General features: G+C 34.2%; 1 protein-coding gene across 1 annotated transcript in view; it reads right to left on the bottom strand.

The window, feature by feature from the left end:
• Positions 1-23,240, bottom strand: part of LOC133188315 (leucine-rich repeat and WD repeat-containing protein 1-like) — an 89,770-nt gene that overhangs the window by 4,335 nt on the left and 62,195 nt on the right. The window contains exons 2-10 of the mRNA XM_061323687.1: positions 22,306-22,392; positions 11,012-11,237; positions 6,070-6,186; positions 5,546-5,695; positions 5,096-5,231; positions 3,869-4,107; positions 2,328-2,448; positions 1,717-1,823; positions 1,451-1,529 (exon numbers count right to left, since the gene is read on the bottom strand). Coding sequence (XP_061179671.1) covers positions 1,451-1,529; positions 1,717-1,823; positions 2,328-2,448; positions 3,869-4,107; positions 5,096-5,231; positions 5,546-5,695; positions 6,070-6,186; positions 11,012-11,237; positions 22,306-22,388 — 1,258 coding nt within the window. The 5' untranslated portion in view covers positions 22,389-22,392. The remainder of the gene's footprint in view (positions 1-1,450; positions 1,530-1,716; positions 1,824-2,327; positions 2,449-3,868; positions 4,108-5,095; positions 5,232-5,545; positions 5,696-6,069; positions 6,187-11,011; positions 11,238-22,305; positions 22,393-23,240) is intronic.

The raw sequence follows: 23,240 nt of genomic DNA, 5'->3' as shown, positions 1-23,240 counted from the left end.
TATCAAAAAGTTCGTGGACTGATGCGATAAAATTAATACTATGTAGTCTGTGCTTATAAAATTTATGAAAATCATAAATCAACAAAAGTTTAAGAAATGTTGAACATTTTAGCTTAATAAGTTGATAATTTGCCAAATTATTCTAAATTAAAAAAGACATTGTGTAATCATCCGGCGCAGTCGCCGTTTAGTTTCATGACGTCCGACAACGTCATTGTTTCTCATTGTTTCTCAATGTCCACTCCGTCTACCTTATACACTTATCTTGATGTGATTACCTGGAGTTAAGTAAGGACTTTAGCCCGTCTTGTTTATGTGACTTTACAATGTCATGAACAGCTGCTTTCATTGCATATAATATTGTAAATGTATCTATATATAAGGAAAGATCCTCACTTGATTATGTCAGAATACTTAGCTTGTTGGAGTTCAACTTTTACCAAACATGATCAACGTCACTTTTCGACGTGACTGATTTTTGACACCCTGACTACAAATTGACTTTAACTGTGCATCTTTCAACTCTCTGAATCTTTTTGGGTATTTAAAATGAGTACTCTGGGTGTATCTTATTTTTCTGTAGCCGATTTAAACATTTTCTAGGTCTATACCAGTTTTTCCAGGTGCGAAACTTTAAAGAATGTTGGAAACAGAAACCCCTCCCTCTTTTTGACGCCATTTTCAAGTTCTTAATTGTTTGGATACTCCATATAAAATTTACGATAAAATTTCATAGAATTTACAGAATGGGGTAAAAATTGAAAATTTTACGGAACAATTGTGTTGTATCATATGCCTGAATTAACCGGATTTTTGGACGACAAATGCTCATATCAAAAGAGTTTTTCTCAGTTACACCGAGGTAGAAAAAACGTCATATTTGAGGTTGCGCCGCTTGGACATACCATTGCTTACAAAAACATTTACAATTTGTTAAAAAAAATATTTTATGATTTACGGTTTATTCTATAGATAGAAAAGATAATGCTAGCTAAATGTATTAAAATTCATTGGTGTATTTAAAGCGGTTTTAATTTTATGGCGCTAGTCCACGAACTTTTTGATAACCCCTCGTAGATGTGTCCAAATGATGTGGATGCTCAACTTATATCAAAAATCTCTTTTTACATTCAGAGGTTACAGTGAGATTTGAGAGTTTAAAATATTATTGAACAGAAACCAAAGTTCTTTCTTTCAGTACAAAAACTGTGCCCTTTTACCTCATAATCATAAAACAAATATTATGCAAAACAAGATGCAAATATGAACACCCTAAATATTTTATCATTATATTTTTTTAACAAAGGGAGGTGGGAGTATAACAGATAATTTATGAATGGTTATTGATAATCTATTCCCTTATTTAAAACGACGGGCACACAAACAAAATATTCAATTCCATTTAATTTTAAAAACTAGAAGCACAAGAACTGATTTCTCAGTGCTGTACCTGCTACTGCTAGTAGATTTGTCTTCTCTTGTTTGTTGTTCTCCAGACGAACTGTGGTCCACGCCAGAGTGTAGAAGCACTGTGAGAAAGAAAATGGGAGTTGTCTAACACTATGCATATGGTGGTTAGTGTTTGTACACCTACGTGAGGTATTCTTGAAAAAATCTAATCATGTATTCAGATCAGCAGTTAAATGCTTTGTGGGTCAGATATTCTGAGTTTTGAATAAATTTTAATATGAATATTTTGCAAACATGTAATCCTACCTCGTGTTTGTTGTCATCTTTATAGCGTTTCATCACCTTTCCTGTGTTACAGTCCGTCAGACACACGGTCTGTCCCCCACAACTGGCCAACAGGTTGGTTGTCTTCTCTGTCAAAATATACAATTTTCATTAAGGCTTTTTAATAATCTCTTTTCATACTCTAAATGAAAATTTTACAAATATGAAATCTTTAGACCTAACCCAGAAATTATATAAAGTTTACGAAATTATAGAAACCTAAAATATGAGGACACTAAGCAAATTATCAAATTAACCACATAGTGTACAGGGGGGTCAATTCCTGCAAGCATCCAGTTCCTGAATATGTACAAAATTTATTTTTAGTATCACTATCCTTCAACGATAAAGTGTATTTACTCTTTAAACATATTTCAATATCTTATTTTGCAGTTTTCTTGTCATAAATTATCATTTTAACTGGAGAAATAAAGAACACTTCACAATAAATCACAATATTTTTTCAAACATAACAAAAAGTGTATACTAATTGTGTAATTGAACTAAGATGAATGTGTACTAAGATCACTTAAGTTCATGAATTGCTAATTAAGCAGATACTTTTACCGATCCATTTTATTTCAAACACTTACCAGGATCTTCAATGCTGGGTTCAAAAGCACACTTCCAGACTTTTGTCACCTCATCAGACGGGTCATTTCCCTCGGAGTGACATCGCAGGAAGTGAACAGGGTCATAGTCAGGTAAAGCAGGCTGAAATCAAATAGATCATTTCAAAGCCACTTTTAACATACATTTTCTATTTGCTACTTACTTATTTGTACTTCTTAAGATATCAAACAAAAGATAGTGTAGCTTGGGTCTTCTAAGGGGAGAACCCTCCGTTTACTAAAAATTCTAAAAAAAATTTTTGTTACGACAATTTACTATCAGATGGAGAAAAAAAAAATGAAATTCAAACGAATTTTGTATACCATTCATCACAAAATTTGAGAAAATTAAAGATATAAAGACAAACAGCGATTTAAACTTAGAGTTACCCCACTAATCAGAGGTTTACTGTTTGTTAACAAAAGTTTTGGCTCAAATCAAGATCCCCAAAAAATATTTAGCTCAGTTAGTTTGTGCATCAACAATGAAACCAGTCTCTAAAGTATGTTCAATACAAATACATCACAAATTAACTCAGGGTATTTATGTCCTTCACTTAAGCATAGAATAATGGGGTGGAAGACCTAAGGCCATTCCAAATTTTTTCTATGTTTAGCGTCCGCGTGCGCCTTGGTTTTTGACACCCCATGTCAGAAAAAAAAAACAAGAATTGGAGTCGTGAAATTAATCATTCTGGTCAAAATCTTTGAATTCTGTCAATTTTACTCTATATATGTTTAGAAAATGTAGTGTGAGGTATCTTATAACTATTAAATACTTTCATTTTACTAAGGAATTGAACTTTTTATGAGAAAAATAGGTTTATGAAATCAAATCGTTTAACAAATGGCGTCATTTTTAGGACTATAAAATCTGTGTTTTATTTTTTGGGCTTGATTGTTTTTTGTGAATAGGTAGGTAGGTTTTTGAAATATGGGTGGACGCTAAACAGAGAAAAAACTTGGAATGGCCTAAACCAGTTTGTAACAGACCTTCAACCCCTTCACCTCCAAATCAACAGGGGTTGTATTTTAGTTTCTGCATTGTTAATCAGAAACCATTTCATACCATATATATGAACTTGTGACCTTGACCTTTCATCTTTTGGCCTTAAAATCATTGAGAGTCATCACCTCAGGTTTCAATGCAAAAACACTTTCTGACCTTGACCTTTGACCTTATATTCACTAGGGGTCTCTTTATGTCAAAAGAATTTATGTCTAAATTCCACTACAAAGCCTAAAGGACTTTTGGAGATATCATACAGGAACTAATAGAATGACGAATGGACAGATCCAAATTAACATCCCCCTCTTTTATCAAACAAAGGGGAAAAAATGCAACTGTCACTCTTGTCAGCTTCTATTAAGCAACATAAATCATACCTTAAATTAATATAATGAAAGATTGTAATCTAATTTAAAAATGCCAAGAACAGAACTTAAGTCAGATAAACTTCTTTTAAAAATTAGATTTGTGAAATAATAATTATTGAGTATCATTATGGCAAAGAAAAATTTACCAAAGACATCATGTTGTGCTCAACAACTGGGTTCTTCCTGGTCATCCATGTCAGTGGGGAGTACTTCCTGTCTCGTTTTGATTTCTGTACACCAGATTCCTCATCACTGTCTCGTCGCCTCTTCCGTTTGTTTGGGGTACTGATGGGGGATATCGGAGATTCAGGCATCTTCAGGGTGGGGGAGTCCAGTACTGAGGTCATACTCCTTCTGTTCCTTTTTGGTGTGGTAGATGTTGAACCTATAGTTATATAAATTATTTTACACTGAGATTTCACCAGAAGTTTCTAATGAGAGTGTAGCTCTACTGATTTGTACTTATAATGAAGGAAGAGAAAAGTAGCACTTGGACTTAAAAGTATGGCAAAAGCAATAAATAGAATAATGATCCTTGGTTTGTGGCAAGTTTAATTGCAAATGAACTAAAACTCAAAGAGGAGTAGTCTTTTGAAAGAATTTCACAGAAATTTCTATTTTAAGTAACCTGTCAAGTTATGTGACAAAATTAAAAACCGATAAAAAGAATTACAATGTATGTACCTTAGTGTGGTCTTCTTGTGAAGCAAGTTTTATTGAAATTGGAACAAAACTGTAGGAGTAGCATTTTGAAAGAAATTCTACTTAAGTAACCATGGCAATGTTTTTTATCAGAATTAAAGACAGGCATCTAGGACTATGTAACTTAGTGTAGTTTCTGTTTTTTAGTAATTATGGCCACAATGTTCATCAAAATCAAAAACTAATAAACAAAACTATGTTTATTTGAGTAGTCTACTTGTGCAGAAAGTTTTATTGAAATTACACCAACTGTACTGTAGGAGGAGTAGTGTGTTGATAGAATTTCAAAGAAATTTATATTTTTAAAAATCCTGGCAACACCGTTCATCTAAATGACAAAGGAAAGTACAGATTTATGAAATTTAGCATAGTCTACCTGTATACCAAGTAATACTGAAATCGGACCAAAACTGTTGGAGGAGTCGCATTTTGACAAAAAAGATTACAGTCAAACAGAAGGTGATGGACAGACTCCTAACTATTACGTGAGCTCTTCTGGTCTCTGACACATAGAGCTCAAAACTAACAGTGATGCTTAAAAGTTTGCATTATTGAAAATAAAAACATCAACACTCGGTCTAAAAGTATTAGGAAATAATTAATTTCTTTCTTAGTAAATGAAAACTATTTCATACTCTACAAGTAGATGTTAAGATAAATAAAATTCCTACTTGGAGTTTTGGGTGTGTTGCAGCTGAGTTTTCTGGATAATCGGACACTTCTTGGTGTTCCTGGGGCCTGTTGATGGGTGGAGAAGAGTTCTCCTGACCTAGCATCTTCAGCTATCTCCTTCGCAAGCTTATCAATCTAAATGAAAGAGAAAAAACACTTTAATTTGATTCCCAGAATCCAACAATCGTGTAAAATGTCCTATCACTATCTGGAATATTTTATATAAACAATGGGTACAAATATGATGCATTTTTATAATTTTCCTAATTTCCTACAGCAATTTTTTTTTTACTTTCAAAGACAGATTTATATGTCAAAAATATTATTAAGGCCTAACTATACAGGTTTACCCCTTTAAACTCAGGGCAATCAAACTGTGAGAATCTGGCTGGAAAAAAAAGATGCATGATGAATTGAAATAAAATTAAAACACAGTTCGAGTTTCTTACAACAATTTTCTCAGCCTCTGAGTTGGCACTTGAGAACAGTGAGTCTGCTCGGATGACATCCTGGAATTCTGTCACTGCCTGCAGAAACTGGTCCTCAGACATCTCCTCAGTAAATCTGTCCTCAAAAAGCACCTCAAACTTCGCTTGCACCTGAGTAAAAAGAGGTAGATTTTTAAAAGGCATAAACAGTGTAAGAAATTTTTCTTTTATAAAAACAAAACCCAAGATAATTCAATGAAAATTTAATATATGAATATTCTAAAACCTGAGAAATGATTATCTTAACATATGTATACCTACTTGTTAATTCTTGTTTTTTTTTTGGACCATTTATAGCTTATGTTATCAGAAATGGTTACAAAATAAATCTTTTCCCCATATATTTAAGAGATTTCATTTGAATTTTAAAAGGATACAAGAAACTCTCTTTTAAACACAAATATACATGTTTCGACAAAATGTTGATCACATAAATTCTTTCAAAATATTACAATCATGTTAATGTTTAAGACACTTGATGGTACCTGAGGCAGCCATTTCTCCCTGAAGTTTTGGATCTGTCTGTGAATGTAGTCGACATTGTGTTTATCAATCTTCATTAGGCTGGGGCATTTAAGGACTGCTTCAATCATGTGGTTGTCCTTAAATCAAAGATAAGCTTTTTAAACAATTTCTAAAATATGCCTTCATATTAACCTTTGAAATATTACAATTCCTAACACTTGTTTTTCATGTGACATTTCATGTTCATACCATGGCATTTCCACTATGCTATTGAAATTATTTCACAATTATGGCAATTCATAAAATTCATATATGATCTGAAAGATAAATGTTTCTGGGTGAACTTCATCATGTTCATTATTAACCATAATTACCCAATTATTAACCAGACGTATCTAGTGAGACTAAAGCTCTACTGGTTGTACTTATTAAATAGAAGAAAAAAGTAGCATCTGGACTAGGAAAAATTGTTGCATTTTAAAATCAGGAGTCCCATTGGCCACAACGCTCACCTGAGTCACTTTGGCCCTGATGTTCTGCAACAGATCCCCCCCCCCCCAATATATGTTTCCTGTGGCCCCATCCTATACACAGGGGCCGAGATTTGAATACAAGAGGCCCATAGGCCACATCGCTCACCTGAGCAATGCTCAGTAAGCACATTGGCTTGGAAGAAGCACAAATCAGTTCAGTACTGAAAAGTTTACATGGGGGTGGGAACTTGAATTTTAAACTTCCTGAGGATTCTGTTTATCAGTATAACAAATGACTTTGCAATTCTTGAGCAGAAGATTTTTTCCTATATTCCTTTGTAAAAATTTCTTCCCCCATTGTGGCCCATCCCTATCCCTGGGGGTCATCATTTATACAAACTTTAATCTACACTACCTGAGGATGCTTCCATATCAGTTAGACTTAACATGGCTTTGCCCTTAATGAGAAGAAGATTTTTTCCTATACAATCCAATGTAAACCTTATTCCCCACACATCATTTGAACTTTGAATCTACACTATCTGAGTATGCTTCCATATCAAAATGATTAACAATGGCTTTGTTGTTCTTGAGAAAAGGATTTTTTTTCCTATATATTCCAATGTAAAACATTGTGGCTCCACCCTGCCCCAGGGGTCTTGATTTTAACAAACTTGAATCTACACTCCATGAGGATACTTCCATGTGACTGATCACAGCTTTGTTGAAGATTTTTAAAAAAATTTCCTATATATTCCTATGTAAAATTTTGATCCCCTATTGTGGACCCACCCTACCTCTAGGGAGTAATGATTTGAACAAACTTGAATCTACACTATGTAATGAAGGTTTCACGTAAGTTTAAACTTTTCTGGCCTAATGGTTCTTATGAAGAAGATTTTTGAAAGATAATACTAAATTTTCACTAATTCTTATCTCCCCTTGAAAGAGGGCATGGTCCTTTATTTGAACAAACTTCTAAAAATCCCCTTGACTCAAGGCTGCTTTGTGGCAAGTTTGGTCAAAATTGGCCCAGTAGTTCTTGAGAAGAAGTTGAAAATGTGAAAAGTTTACAGACAGACAGACGCCAGACAAAATGTGATCAGAAAAGCTCACTTGAGCTTTCAGCTCAGTTTTTACAGGTTCTACACTTTCTCAGGAAGCTTCCAACTAAGTTTCAGCTTTTCTGGCCCAGTGATTCTTGTGAAGAAGATTTTTTTAATGACCACACCCTTTTTTTGCCTTTTTTTTATAATCCCCCTTTGGAATGGGACTTGGCTCTTCATTTTAACAATTTAGAATCCCCTTTACCCAGGGATGCTTTGTATCAAATTTGGTTAAATTTATCCCAGTGGTTCTTGACTCTTGTCTGTGAAAAGTTTACAGACATACGGACAGACAGACGACAACAGGTGATAAGAAAAGATCACTTGAGTTTTCAGCTCAGTTGAGCTAAAAACTGTAGGATGTAGTTTCAAAATATTGCGAAAACATGAGTAATACCTCTGCTTTTGTTTTTCAAAAATAATGTTACTTGACCTCAAAGGTTATCCTACAACATGTACAAAAATGCATACTTTATTTCTTAAACAGAAGTAATAGTTTACAACACTTATTTTCCATGTGATTTTGAAACTAGTCAAAACTGTATGTCGAAATTTGAGAAAAATTTAATTTATAAACCACTGCAAAATTCTTCCAGGGATTTATCAACCTATTTTTTTTTTTGAAATGTCATCTTTGGGGAATTGGGAAAAATTATCAGCTATTTGATGAAATTGGGAAAAATAAGGAATGTTGCTTACATCATGTATTCAGGTGTAATTCATTTAACATTTTAGCATGAACTCTAATTGGGCAACCAAACAGACAATTAAATATGCATGATCCAACATCATACAAGATCAATTATGAACAAGCATTCTGAGAGTATTGCATTAGCAATACTAGTCCCCTACTGGCAAATGTAATCTGGTTCCCATTAAAAATTAAAAATGACATAACTCTGTCAAAAATCAATGAAGAGGAACGAAATGCAAACTTGATCTATAACTCATCAAGGTAAAGTCACATACCGAAAATCAGCTCAATATCTGCATGCGTTTTAAAAAAAATGCGGAAAACTTTGAAAAATTGAAAAGGTCTAAATTCTGTCAAAAATCAATGAAGTGGAATGAAATGCAAACTTGACCTGTAATTCATTAAGATACACTCACATACAAAAAATCAGCTCAATATCTGCAAGCATTTAGAAAGAAAGTGCGGAAAACCAAGTGGGACAGACTGACAGACGAACATACAGCTAGAGAGACAGACAGACTCGGAGGAAACCTATAGTCCCCTCTGGTTTCACCGGCAGGGGACTAATAATAGACTAATAAAAGTAAATTTGACTTCAATGAGTATAAAGTATTTGTACAACTAAGGTTAGTACATGTTTGTATGAGATTCCAATTTAGGTCATTAGAATCTGTTTCTGCATGGAGATTATAAACCTCCTGCAAAAAGCTAGTTCTACACATTTTCTCAAAAATTCCCTTTTCATATATGTAAAAAATGCATTGAAAATATATTTTTCTATCTGAAATAATGCCTACAGTTCTTACCATTCACTCATAGATGAATTGAGTAGATGGAAATAACTCAATAAATCTATGTAATTACAAAATATCACGTTTTCAGAAAAAAAACAGAGGAAATTTGGATTAAAAGTTGGCAATGTTTTCAGTGTGTTTTAAACATGTGTTATGACCGTAGCTTTGCTAAATGAGTCAAATAGAGGAAAATTACAGACAATCTGACAATTTTACTTTGTGTTTTTCCAAGATAATTAAATATAAAAGCATTGTTCACCAACTGGGAAAAAAACTGTCAAATTGGGAAAAGCTAAACACATTTTCAATTGGGAATAGGCCCGAATTTCCATCCCTGAGAAGGTACTGATAAATCCCTGTCTTCATCAAAATATCAATATGTACAGTGCTGTATTATACCTGTGTTTCAAGTTCTAAATCACAGCACATCTATATGAGGAACAGCATTTTAAATTTCATAGAAATTCCTATTTCAGAACCATGGCAAAACCATTTACAGAAATCAGAAACAATTTACACAATTATGAATCTTGTTGTGGGCCAAGTTTGATAGAAATCTGAAAACTGTAGGTAGAGAAGTATATGTATTTTGAAATTTTTGTATGACCATGCCAACACAGTTCACTGAAAACAAAAAAGGATATTACCTTTTTACAATAATTAATATTTTTAAGTCAATATGCTGAATAAGCTATCCGAAAGAATTCAAAACCAAAAGTCCAAAGGGGGACCTGAATGGTTTAGTAACCTTTGCATCACTGCTGCTTAAAATTAAAAATGAACTTCAGAATTATGCATCTCAGAAAAGTTCACTTTTACACCAAGTTCGATTGCAATCATATCAAACTGTAGTAGTAGTAGTGTTTTTAAAGTTATGAAAGATGCCATAGAAAATTCCATTTTTTTTTCTGTAACCAGGGCAACAGCAATTGTCAAAATCAAAACCCAACAAAGAAATTATGTACCGGTATCTAAGTGTAGTTGTGTACCAAGTTTAATTGCTGTCGGAGAAGTAGCATTTTGAAATCGCAGGTGAGTTAAGGCAAGGTACATGTATAGGCATTTCTATGCAAATAATCTAATTAAAATGCCTAAGGACTATATCTATTATACAAAGAAAGTTAACACTTACTGTCTAAAACATACTTGGTACCCACAACATGAGACAGCCAGTATTCATTATGACGTCATATCATGACAAGTCATTGTTACACAAGATTATTATGGACATCGAAAAAATGCTTCGGCGCAAGGGAATGCTCTATTTTATTTAACTAAAACAAGGTATATTTAGAAGCAAAATATTCCAAAGTGTGCTGGTATTGCAGCACAAATATCAACAGTTCAGTTGTATAATTTCTGTTTTTAAAGTTTTAAGTTGAATAAGGGTAAAAATTTACAGTCCAGTATAAGTTTTCTCAAATTCCGATCAAATGAGAAAATGCCAAGGTTTTGTGCAGCAGTTTTATTAATCTTAAGAATATTTATTTTTTTGCATTATGCAATTTTTATGTAAAAATTAATAGGGTAATCCCTTGCGCCGAAGCTCTTTTGTTGATGGGTTTTATTATCTCCAGTGAGTTAGATCAGTGACGTCATAATATGACGTCATAATGTGCACTGGGTTTAACATATCATGGGTACTAAGTACGCATAAGAAAATAAATCAAAACTTTCTCTGAATAATAAATATACCTCTTATGCGTTTTTATTAGCTCATTTGCATAGAAACGCCTATACCAAGCCTTAACTCGCATGCGATACTGTTTACAGACAAGCAGAGAGATGACAGACACCTTACCTCACATCAGCTTATCTGGACCAGTAGAGCTAAAAAGAATACACACCAGTACTTCATAAGCCCTTAATTCTAACATGGTTTATGGCTGTCTTACCTGAATGTTTGGGTTTCCTTCCAACATTAGATGCCTGAGACTTGGGAGATTTCTGACAAAGTCCACAGACTTAATGTTGTTTTCTGAGATATCCAAGGTCTCCAGGGTCTTCAAGGTCACATCTGGAAAGGTTGTCAGGTTGTTGCATGAAAGGTCAAGGACTTTGAGGGTTTTCATGTGCTTAAGAACATCAGTAGGAAGTTCTTCTAGTCCATAGTCAGATAACCTAAATTAAATACATGGAAATGTCTTTGATAAATCCAAGTCCTGCTTTAAAGGTACAGCTAGGCAACCATTTTTACACAGTTATGACAAAGTGGACAAATTCCCAACTTTTTATAAGCTGAACTTAACTTTCTCCCAGGTATTACTCATTTAATCATTCTCCCAAGTACTGCAATAATAGAGCAACTAATAGTAATTTATTAAATTTGAATAGACAATAACATTTAGAACTTAGTATATAAATTTGGCTTTAATTGCATTTCTGTTCCTTAGCAAGAAATTTTTATTTAAAGACATAACCTATATTTAACATGATCATATTAATTTGTCAAAACTTGAAAACAATGCACTTGACACATAGCTGGAATTGTAAATTTCTTGTGTAACACATGGAACAAACAGGGTTTTCACTGGGATAACTTGAAAAATATAGCAGAATCCCGCAAAATATGCATTCTAAAAAAAAATTGAAAATGAAGGTCAATGTCACAGAAAGATCAAGAACAGACATTCTGACACAATTGAATATCTCTCACCTGTATGTATCAGTGAATGCATGAATTTTGATAAGAATACGTTGAACAACAGTTTGCAGTATAACAGTGATCTACAAATGTTTTTTTGTACAAAAGTGTACAACCTTGAAATTCTTCACAAGCTCTTTTGAATAAAAATTGATTACTGTATTTTTTATATCCTTGATGCCATTGGCAAATTCCTTCCCAAGTAGCAATCAATCAATCCAAAGAGTCTACTCTATATGACATTGCTCGCATATTTACATGACCAATGCTGTTTCTGAGAAGTTAACTTTTCCTCCTTATTTTGAAAGAACTAACTTATTGTCATATCCGAAAACCTCTTTTTGAACATTTCTTTATGGAAATCTATTTTTTAAATTGAAATAGTTCAGATTTTGTTTTTAGGTCAGAGTGTCTGTTAATCATTAATTAAAATGATTTTGAAATATGAGTGCTACATTTGTCTCACTTTTAAGGACCTAATCATTTTTAGCATACAACTAGATACCATTGAGATGGTGATCCTCTCAATGAGACCTGCTTTTAGTAAAGTAAAGGACAATAAGATGAGAGGGATTTGTAAAGGACTGTATTCAGAACTCAAAAAAAGTTTTTGTATAATTGTTTACCATTTGACACAGATTTCTGCTCTGACACTGTACACACTTCACTCACAAGCACTCTGGTTGAAGGTGGAATCAAATTGGACAAATTGTGAGAGAAAATATAATATTTTATACAGATACCTGCATTGACCTTGACCTTTGCCTTACATCTTAACCCATGGGTACTCTTTGGGTGAATTAAGCCAGATGAAGCATAGAGGAGAGAAAATATGCTCCAGACAAGTATTTCTCACAAACATCTACTTTGACCTTGACCTCTAATATAGAAACTTAGTTAAATGTTGCTGCACACCACACTATAATAAAGTTTGTGCCACATTGGACTGAGAAGACAGACCTGTCAAAAACTGTCGGTCCTGTTGGCAAGGCCATCAAAAATAATTGAAAAAATTGAGTGTGACGCAAAATTTAAAAAGATTGGGATCAGGTGAGCAGGTGAATGTCACAAAAGCATTTGAGATGGCTGCTTGGTGACAATTGTCGATTTGTACGTCTATGGTTTCAGTTAGGGACCTACATACATCTGTTAATACTTCCCTGTTACAGCAAAGACATAAAACATGTCATTTATGTCTCTGATTAAAGAATCTATCCTAACTCCTAAGAAAAGAAACTTGTGAGATTGAAGGCTGTTGAAAATAATAAAGGGCATTTTGCTGCATTTTGTTGCATTTATTTATTTTTCCTTTCTCAGCGTCAAAATAAGGTACATGTATCTGGTCTGGCAAAATTTCGTCTGGTCCTACAGAAAATTTGATTTTGTCAGACCAAATGTCTTACAGTGATTTTAAAATTTGGAAGTCTTAGGGGAGTGAAAAAATGTAACAAAACCATGACTTTTTTTAACTAAATAAAAGAAAAAGAACAATTATTCCAATTATGAAATGAAAGTTGATATTTACTAGAAATTCTAGCAAGAGATTCCGAATGTAAACAAGAGGCCCAAGGGCCTTAACAGTCACCTGAGTATAAAAGTGGCAGCTCCAGGGTTCTGGAAAAGGGGGCAACCAGTTGGGGTCGGGGTGGGGTCACATACTATCTTTCCGTCTCTTAATGATAGCAGCTATGTACATTTGAAAACAGAAAAACATGGACGAGTCATACTTCTGAGTACAATTTTTTCAAAGATCTGTTTGTTCAGTTTAACTTTCCTGCAATTTTCAATCCAAGTACATGGAATAAAAAATGGCCATCTAATATATCACATTAATCTTAAAATTAAGCTGGAGCAAAAGTTTGGGACAAAACAAAACATGGTCATTCAGTAATTGCTGAATGACCATGTTTTGTACGTATATACCCGGTAAAGCATGATAATTAAGATAATTGAATGACAATTCATTCAATTATCTTAATTATCATGCTTTACTTAAATTCAAATAAGCAGCTAATAACCTGTATTTATTGTTAAAAAGCTGTTATAATAGATGCATGTTTTATCAATCAAAACACATGGGTCATGGCTTTTGATTACCCGTGTGTAACGTTACCATGTGTATTTGTTACCTGCATTAGCATTATGCGTACTAGTTTTTATGGAAATCTTGGTTTTAAAAAATAACTATCGAACTTGCTGAAGATATGGAAAGATATTATTACGTCTACCAACATTAATACATTTATTAGAGTCCATTGTTGTTGTTTTTTTGCTGTGATGTGTTATACCTTCGGAAAGATGTGTACACATGCACTCATCGTAAAAGCATAAAGGAAAGTCATTTGACGTTAATGGTCAAAAAATTTAATAGCCGATTTTGTTTTGATCAATCATCAATTAACTACTAAATTTAATCATTTTATATAAACCTACTCTGTTGTTTGTGAATTGAATACATAACGCTGATAAATGTCGTTCTAGCTATATTATGGATTACACGTATAAAGACAAGGGAGGTAACTTTTATTATATACCGATTCCGCGAATTCAACAAACCGTGATCGTGTCCAAGGAGAGAAAAACGTGAAAATTACAACCAGTGAAATTAATCCCCTATACAGTAATACAACAATTTAGAGGACCCATAGAGTATAAAATAAACTGATAGATGAAGCTTTATTGCCCAAAAGCAAGAGAAATAGGATGATCAGGATCAATGAAAAAATTAGTCTAGTATTCAGTAAGTATTATTTAGAGAACGAGATAGGTTCTGTATCCGAGATACAAATTTGGGGATGGACGAGTGCGTAGCACAAGTCTCCACCCCCAAATTTGTATCTACAATACAGAACCTGTCGAGTTCTCTAAATGATTTGTGACACAATCAATTAAAAAAAAAGCACCGCCCACTTTAAAGCTGTGCAGCATCCAAACTTCCGCCAGAGTTCATTCGTGAGGCCTCGACGGGGACTATATATCCGCGGTATATATATTTCCACGGACAACGTAAGATTTAGTCAGATTTGTTTTGACAACGGGGTAGTCGTAACAGACTTGAAGTCAGTCTTAATTGATAAGGTGGACGATTTAACCTTGTTGTAGATGAAGATTGATCCTAATTTCAGGGGTCTTAAAATCTCATTTTAAATAGATACACAACCAGGCGATACAGACAGTGTTTTGATGGACTTTGATGTTACAGATTTTTATTTTTTTGTTGAAATGCAACATTAAAAACGAAGTGAAAGAGATGTGGGCAGTCATCAGCGATAAGGATTTAAGATGAAATTTAAAAAAAAACCTTGAAAAATGGACTTGCGTTTTCACGAGACGAGTGTAAAATGGGGGGAGGGGGAGTACAAATTTCACGTAATGTGTGCTGCATCTGTGAACCCATTGGCTTTACTATTTTGAAGGGGACACAAAAAGCAGCGAAAGCAAACAGATTTTTAGGAATTTATCCAATGTAGAATGTTTTCCATAACTGCGAGTTTTTTCTTTTCGTCTGGCCCGGATCGAAATAATGTGAAGATTCTGTGTGGAATAATTTTTTTCAAAAGTGATTGAGAAATTCTGACATTTTACATTCCTAAGGAAATATTTCTCCAAAATTTATAATAGGAAAAAAATCAGCATTTACTATTTGTACGTGTTTTTGATAAATTGAATCATAATTATTTTTAGACCGTGCTGTATTTTAGATACAGAACAGTTGGCTAATACAAGACAGTATACAGGGCTAATACAGAACGGAAAGTAGCTCCGCCCACTGCATTCCCGTTCTGTATTGCTAATACAGAACAGCAAACTTCAAAGAAAAACACCGCTATCGTGTCACAACAACTTCTCATCTGTCCCTAATTTATCACTATCACCATCCAGACTATTAACAAACTATTAGTGCTTCTGTACTATTTTAAACCCCATGTCATAACCTTTCACATTGGCCACTCTTGGTCTTTGAAGAACAATTAATAAGTAATTTTTGTCTCAATTTTATTTATCAGTCCATCTGATCATCAGATCAGAAGGTTCCTTTTTTTATTGCGTACTAGAAACCCCTATTTTTCTTTTATTCTTGCTATAGTGACACTGGAAATTGTGTTTTAAGTGTTATTTACTGTGCTTGATTAATGCAAATAAAACATCACGACATGTCAATCATAACCAGGCTTCTCCACATTTGAAAATTTAACCATGGAGGAAGCTGTGTAAAAGCAAAATGTGATTGAAAGCACGAACCCATGTTAGACTCTGTATTTAGCTTCATTAATCAATGATTGATCTCACAAAACTTAACCCCTGCAAAACCAGGGTTGGTCGGGAAATACCAGTGTGGGAATTACCAGAGGTAAATACCGGTATTTCCCGTCCCGGGAAATACTACAAATTTTCTCTAAACTGGGAAATACTTGGAAATGTAAAGTTAAAAGTTTTTTATTGCTTTAATTCATTCAATCTTATACAAAATTCAAAAATAAAATAAACACAAAAATAGAAAATATTAGATAATACAAATGCATATTTAATATGTCTCAAACTGCAATTTAACATATTCAAAGTGTATCACTAATCCAGTTCCCAGCAAAACCAAAATTTAAATAATCCCTAAACTTTTTTTAAAAAATTAAAATAATTTTAAAACAAGAGGCCCAAGGGCCTTAACGGTCACCTGAGTACAATACAACAATTTAGAGGATCCATAGAGTATTACAATGAAATGAAAGGTGAAGCTTTGTTGCCCAAGAGCAAGAAAAATAGGGTGATCAGGATCAACAAAATAATTAGTCTACTATTCATTAACAGTTCATAAATTAGGTTCTAATCTGTTCCCCATTTATCACTATCACCATACAGTATATTAACAAACTATCAGTGCTTTTGTACTATTTTAATTCCTTGTTGTAATCTCTTACATTGGCCTCTCTTGGTCTTTGATGAACATTTAATAAGACAAGTTATTTTTGTCTCATTTTCATTTATCTATTACTTACAAGTCCACATGATCATTAAAACTATGAAAATACTTTTTGTATTATACAATAAAAATTCTTGCATAATTCTCTTATTCTTTTAATTTTCAAGTACATTATTTACAATGATTAATTATCAAAAGTAAATGGCAAAGGGGAATAACTCCTTTCAGTAGAATGCAAATTAATTGAGCCCTGGCTAGGACCAGAACACTTGACCAAATGGTAAAAATACCCTTCCTTATTACAACTTTTACACTTTTTGCCTCTGATATGCCCAAGCGCAGAGAAGATTTTTAAAGAAATAATGCATTTTCACTACAGATTCACTATATTATCAATAGAGCCCCCCCCCTTTCACCACCGAGAAACACCAGAGCCTCTCACCCTGGGACCAGAAGTTTCAAGTTTGCTCATCGTAAGTAATCACTTTGTTTAACTGCTTAACATTAAGGAGCAGACAGGATTATTTAATAGAATTAATGCATTTTCACTACATTATCAACAGCCCCACCCTTATACCAGCACATCTGACCCAGGGGTCATGCAATTCACTACTCTGGAAGAAGCACTCTTGCTCATCATAACTATAAACTTAGCTTCTTTGCTTTTTAACCAGAAGCAGAAAAGAATATTTTCAAAGAAATTTTGATTTTTCACTATATAATCAATAGAGTCCCCCTCCCCCCCCCCCACCTTTTGACCAGAACCCTTGACCCTGGGGCCATGAAATTCACAATTTTAGAAGAGGCATCCTTGCATATCATAACAATGTACTTAGTTTGTTTAAATAGTACCCAGGGGCAGAGAAAAGATTTTCAAAGAAATAATTCACCTTCACTGTAGGAGCTATATAGCCCCACCCTAGCACAAGAACCCCTGTCCCTGGGGCCATGAATTTCACAATTTTGGAAGAGGTGTCCTTGCTTATCATAACAATGTACTTAGTTTGTTTAAATAATACCCAGAAGCAGAGAAAGAAGATTTTTAAAGCATTAATGCATTTTCACTATATAATAAATAGAGCCCCACCCTAGCATCAGAACCCCTGACCCAGGGGCCATGAAATTCACAATTTTGGTAGAGTTACTCTTGCTTATCATAACTATGTATTTAATTTGTTTCAATAATACCAAGGAGAAGAGAAGAAGATATTTAAAGAAATAATGCACTTTCACTATATGATCTATATACCCCCCCCCCCCCCCCCCCCCCAGCAACAGAACCCCTGACCCTGGGGCTATGAATTTCACAATTTTGGTAGAGTCACTCTTGCTTATCATAACTATGTATTTAATTTGTTTCAATAATACCAAGGAGAAGAGAAGAAGATTTTTAAAGAAATAATGCACTTTCACTATATGATCTATATACCCCCCCCCCCCAGCACCAGAACCCCTGACCCTAGGGCCATGAAATTCACAATTTTGGTAGAGTCACTCTTGCTGATCATAACTCTGTATCTAATTTGTTAAAATAATACCCAGGAGTAGAGAAGAAGATTTTCAAAGAAATAATGCACTTTCACTATACGATTTATATAGCCCCACCCTAGCACCAGAACCCCTGACCCTGGGGCCAAGAATTTCACAATTTTGGTAGAGTCACCCTTGCTTATCATAACTATGTATTCAATTTGTTTCAATAATGCCCAGGAGTAGAGAAGAAGATTTTCAAAGAAATAATGCACTTTCACTATATGATCTACATAGCCCCGCCCTAGCACCAGAACCCCTGACCCTGGGGCCATGAATTTCACAATTTTGGTAGAGGGCTCAATGCTTATTACAATCATGTCAACAGTTTGACTGCTTGATGTCCAGGAGTAAAGAAGAAGATTTTTAAAGATTGCATTAATTTTGATGGTTTTAGCCCCACCCCTCATGCCCCAGGGGGGCAGGGACCATGAAATTCACAAATTTTGTTCCCCTTCACACATAGATGCCATATGCAAAAATTGGCTGAAATTGGTTCAGCGGTTTCAGAGAAGAAGCTGAAAATGTTCAAATGTTAACACACGACGCACGACGACGGACGAAAACAGATAGCAATAGGTCACCTGAGTGACTCAGGTGACCTAAAAAAAGGATTATGTATCTTACTTTACTTAAGTACCAAATGTACCAAAATTGAATGCAGATGTTTTGAAAAAAATTTCATTTTTTATTTTCTAAATTTTTTTTTAATATATTAACCATTGCCACATGTTTTACTCAAAAGCTAATATACAGGATTGATCTTACCTGTTGCATGACAAATTTTATCTAAATAGGGCGAACTCTAATGAAAGAGCAGTATTTTGAAGGAAAAAAGTTTACAGACACACAAACAAACAAACACTGACATCTTAACATTGTGTGAGCTTTTAACTGTATGTGTCTTTGAAAACTTTAAGATGGTATAAGTATCAACATTTAATATAATCATGGACATAAATTTGACATAACTATAATATTGCTTTCTCTGTTCTGTCCTTTCTGATCACTTCTACACTGCATTTTTCTACATTGTATTGCATTTTATTGCCAATTTTCCTCCATTGTTTACTTCTCCATGTACTCCAGTGCCAAAAATAGCGCCACACAACTTTTCAAAAAAACGGGCGGTAGCTCTAAAACGGTGATTGGCGTTCGTGTCCATTTTATCAGAAAGATAATATTTTTAATATTTAAAAAAATGGAGCAAGAGGATTAAATTAGATATCGTTACGTTACTTAGCGCTATGTTTTATCTTTTGTAAATCTGTGATTTTATAGTGAACATGTTAGAGTTGTGTGCAGGAAAATTAACTCTCGATCCTCAACTGACTGACTCTCAATTGCCACACTTCACCGTATATCCGGTGATCAATGGCTGTGTTTGTTTAGCACAGTCCGCTTTCTCTCGAGGTGCATGCCAGTCACAGTATAAACACAATAAACTACTCATGTCATAAAAAACTAGGTGTCAATACTAAAATGCAATAAAAATTTAATCATGGCGGTCGCCGATTTTAACCATGGTGCAGCTCGTTTAACCATGATGCACATAAATTTAACCATGGTAAATCGCTTGTAGAGAACCCTGCATAACCATGTATCAAAATTCTCTTACAATAGATTGAATTGTTTTTAGGTCAGGGTTTCAGGACTCGACTTTAAGGCTCGTCCGCTTGTCTGGTACCAGTGAAAAAAAAAATTATGGACAAGTGAATATTGCTTGGCACTTGTCCGATTGGACAAGTGCTTTTTTATGTAATGAAGTCTTCAATTCATAAAAAAAATGACTGGTGAAAAGTTTATCATAAGTTTACAATATAAACTGAACTTGGATCCCGATATGAATTGCTATATAATTTACTTCACACTACACCCTCTCTTATATGGTTATAATCTTACAAAGTTTGGATTCTGTTTGATGTTGACAATTTCACTAGCAAAAATTATGTTGTTGTCAGGATTGGAAGTCTAGATAAAATTTTGTTTTATGAGTTTGTTGTATTTATTGATAACATCACAAATCAATCAAGTACTTATATAATGGACTTTATTTTAATTAATAGTTTTCAAGTTGACAGTATTAGATCTTTATTAAAAAAAATTTTGGACAAGTGATTCACTTCACTGAAGTTGAAGTTTGGACAAGTAAATGTCTTGGTCACCTGTCAGGATGGAAAAATAGGGAAAAAAGTTATGTAGAGTCCTGGGTTAATATTTATAACTTATTAGGTCTGTATTATTTTGCCAAAAGAAAGAAAACAACATTCTTGACAGTCACTTACAAAAAATTCAGTGTACAGTCTATTTGGCCCATGGTACTGTCCATTCTAACACAGAGTCAAAGAGACAGGGATTCTCGAATGATACACTTTACTAAAGACAGTCTTAAGTGCAAAATTCAACATTGCTGGGCATAGTGTGAATATAAAATTCAACAAGAATACTGTAATAATTGCTTGCAATAGTAATAGTTCTAATGCTATTGTAGACTTGAAATTTAGTATATATATTAAATATGTATCCTTTTATCGACATTTTTTGTCTGAAACATATCACATGTATGAATACCTGATGATGCTTGACGTGATCTTGTTATGCAATTAATCATGTTTGCATGGCCCCATTGTTCATTCTTTAGAAAAATATTTTAAAGACATTTTCCTGCTTATTTCCATGTAAAATTATGATCTCCTTTTGTGGCCCCATCCTATCCCTTGGGGTTGAAGATTTTACATATTTTGAATCTGCACTACTGATGATGCTTTTTTTATCAATAAAACTACACATTGCCTTGTTCTTCTTCAGAAAATAAAAAAAAAATATACAGTCTTACACATCTGTCACAGTTTCATATTTTGGTGTTGGGAAAGACATTGATGGCAAACTAGCAAATAGTTTCTTATTTAAGAAGAGACCTAATTTTTAAAAAAAATTAAATGTAATATATCACAGTAAATTTTGATTGTTATACAGTCTCTGTATATCATGGCATATCATCAAGGTATATAGTGTCTGTGATAAGCATCAGCTGTATCACTACTCCCCTACCTGATGGTGGGTAGTCTCTGTGACTCTTGACCTATAAAACTCTAAGACTAAAATGTGTGACCTGATGGTGGGCAGTCTCTGTGACCCCTTGACCTGTACTTTAAAATTCTTACTTCATACTTTAAAAGACTTACATGTGTGACTTGATGGTGGGTAGTCTCTGTGACCCTTGACCTGTCCTATAAAACACTAAGACTTGTATGTGATCTGACGGTGGGCAGTCTCTGTGACCCCTTAACCTGTCCTATAAACCTTTAAGACTTATATGAGTGATCTGATGGTGGGTAGTCTCTGTGACCCTTGACCTGTCCTATAAACCTTTAAGACTTATATGAGTGATCTGATGGTGGGTAGTCTCTGTGACCCCTTAACCTGTCCTATAAACCTTTAAGACTTATATGAGTGATCTGATGGTGGGTAGTCTCTGTGACCCCTTAACCTGTCCTATAAACCTTTAAGAATTATATGAGTGATCTGATGGTGGGTAGTCTCTGTGACCCTTGACCTGTCCTATAAACCTTTAAGACTTATATGAGTGATCTGATGGTGGGTAGTCTCTGTGACCCCTCGATCTTACCTATTAAACACTTACATGAGTGATCTGATGGTGGGTAATCTTTTCTGACCCCATGACCTATCCTTTAAAACACAAAGACTTACATGAGTGATCTGATGGTTGGTAGTCTCTGTGACCCCATGACCTATCCTTAAAACACAAAGACTTACATGAGTGATCTGATGGTGGGTAGTCTCTGTGACCCCTCGATCTTTCCTATTAAACTGACATGAGTGATCTGATGGTTGGTAGTCTCTGTGTCCCCCATGACCTATCCTTAAAACACAAAGACTTACATGAGTGATCTGATGGTTGGTAGTCTCTGTGACCCTTGACCTGTCCTATAAACCTTTAACACTTACATGAGTGATCTGATGGTGGGTAGTCTCTGTGACCCCTCGACCTTTCCTATTAAACACTTACATGAGTGATCTGATGGTGGGTAGTCTTTTCTGACCCCATGACCTATCCTTAAAACACAAAGACTTACATGAGTGACCTGATGGTGGGCAGTCTCTGCGACCCCTCGACCTGTCCGATTAGACCCACTGACAATGACTTCACTTGTTTCATTTTCCTACAACAGAAAAGTAAATGTGTTTAGCATGTTTAGTGAATGCTCTGTTATAAAATATTATTTACAGCATTTAATTATGAAACAATCTCAACCATCAAAGTTTTCTTTTGAAAGACATATATTACATAGATTTTGACAAACGATCCCAACTAGTCTATGGGGTCATATGACGTGATGCCGTTAAAAAAACAACAAAAAAAAACAAAAAAACAATGCTACCATGACTCAATATGGCCCTGCAGTTCTTTATCAGATTTTTCTACACATATTCCTATATAAAAATTTGATCCCTATTATAACCCCACCCTACCCCCCAGATGTCATGATTTTTATAGATGTAGCACCAACCTACCCTCAGGGTCAAAATTCTTACAAACTTGAATCTACACTACCTCAAGATACTTCTATATCAATGAGACTAAATATAGCTTTGCTGTTCTTGAGAAAAAAGATTTTAGAGAATTTTTTCCCATACATCCTTATGTTAAACTCTTATAGTGCATTGTGGTCCTACTCTACCCCACAGGGACTTGTCTATGGGATTATTTAATGTGAAATAAATTACCGTAATAAAATTTTGAATCTACTTTAAATACACTTAAAAGTTGTTAAAATAAAGGTTCTGACACTTTTAGTCAAGAAAAACCACGTTTAAAATAGATTTACCACACCTATATACATAAACTCTACAAGGGACTAAAGCTCTTATCTTGGAAAAAATACCCCCATCCATTTCAAGGCCTATGTCTGAATTCTCTAAAGCATTAATTTATTTCTTTGTCATGGTTCTGGGACTCATCTTCTCAGAAATCTTGAATCCTGGGACTCAAGTTAGCAAAATCCTAGTG

The sequence above is a fragment of the Saccostrea echinata genome, unplaced genomic scaffold, assembly GCF_033153115.1.
Source record: "Saccostrea echinata isolate AGI-Se365-2 ecotype Australia unplaced genomic scaffold, CSIRO_AGI_Sech_v1 ptg000016l, whole genome shotgun sequence".
NCBI classification, from domain to species: Eukaryota; Metazoa; Mollusca; class Bivalvia; order Ostreida; family Ostreidae; genus Saccostrea; species Saccostrea echinata.
The sequence above is the reverse complement of the archived record's forward strand: the minus strand, read 5'-3'. Positions and strand labels throughout refer to the sequence as shown.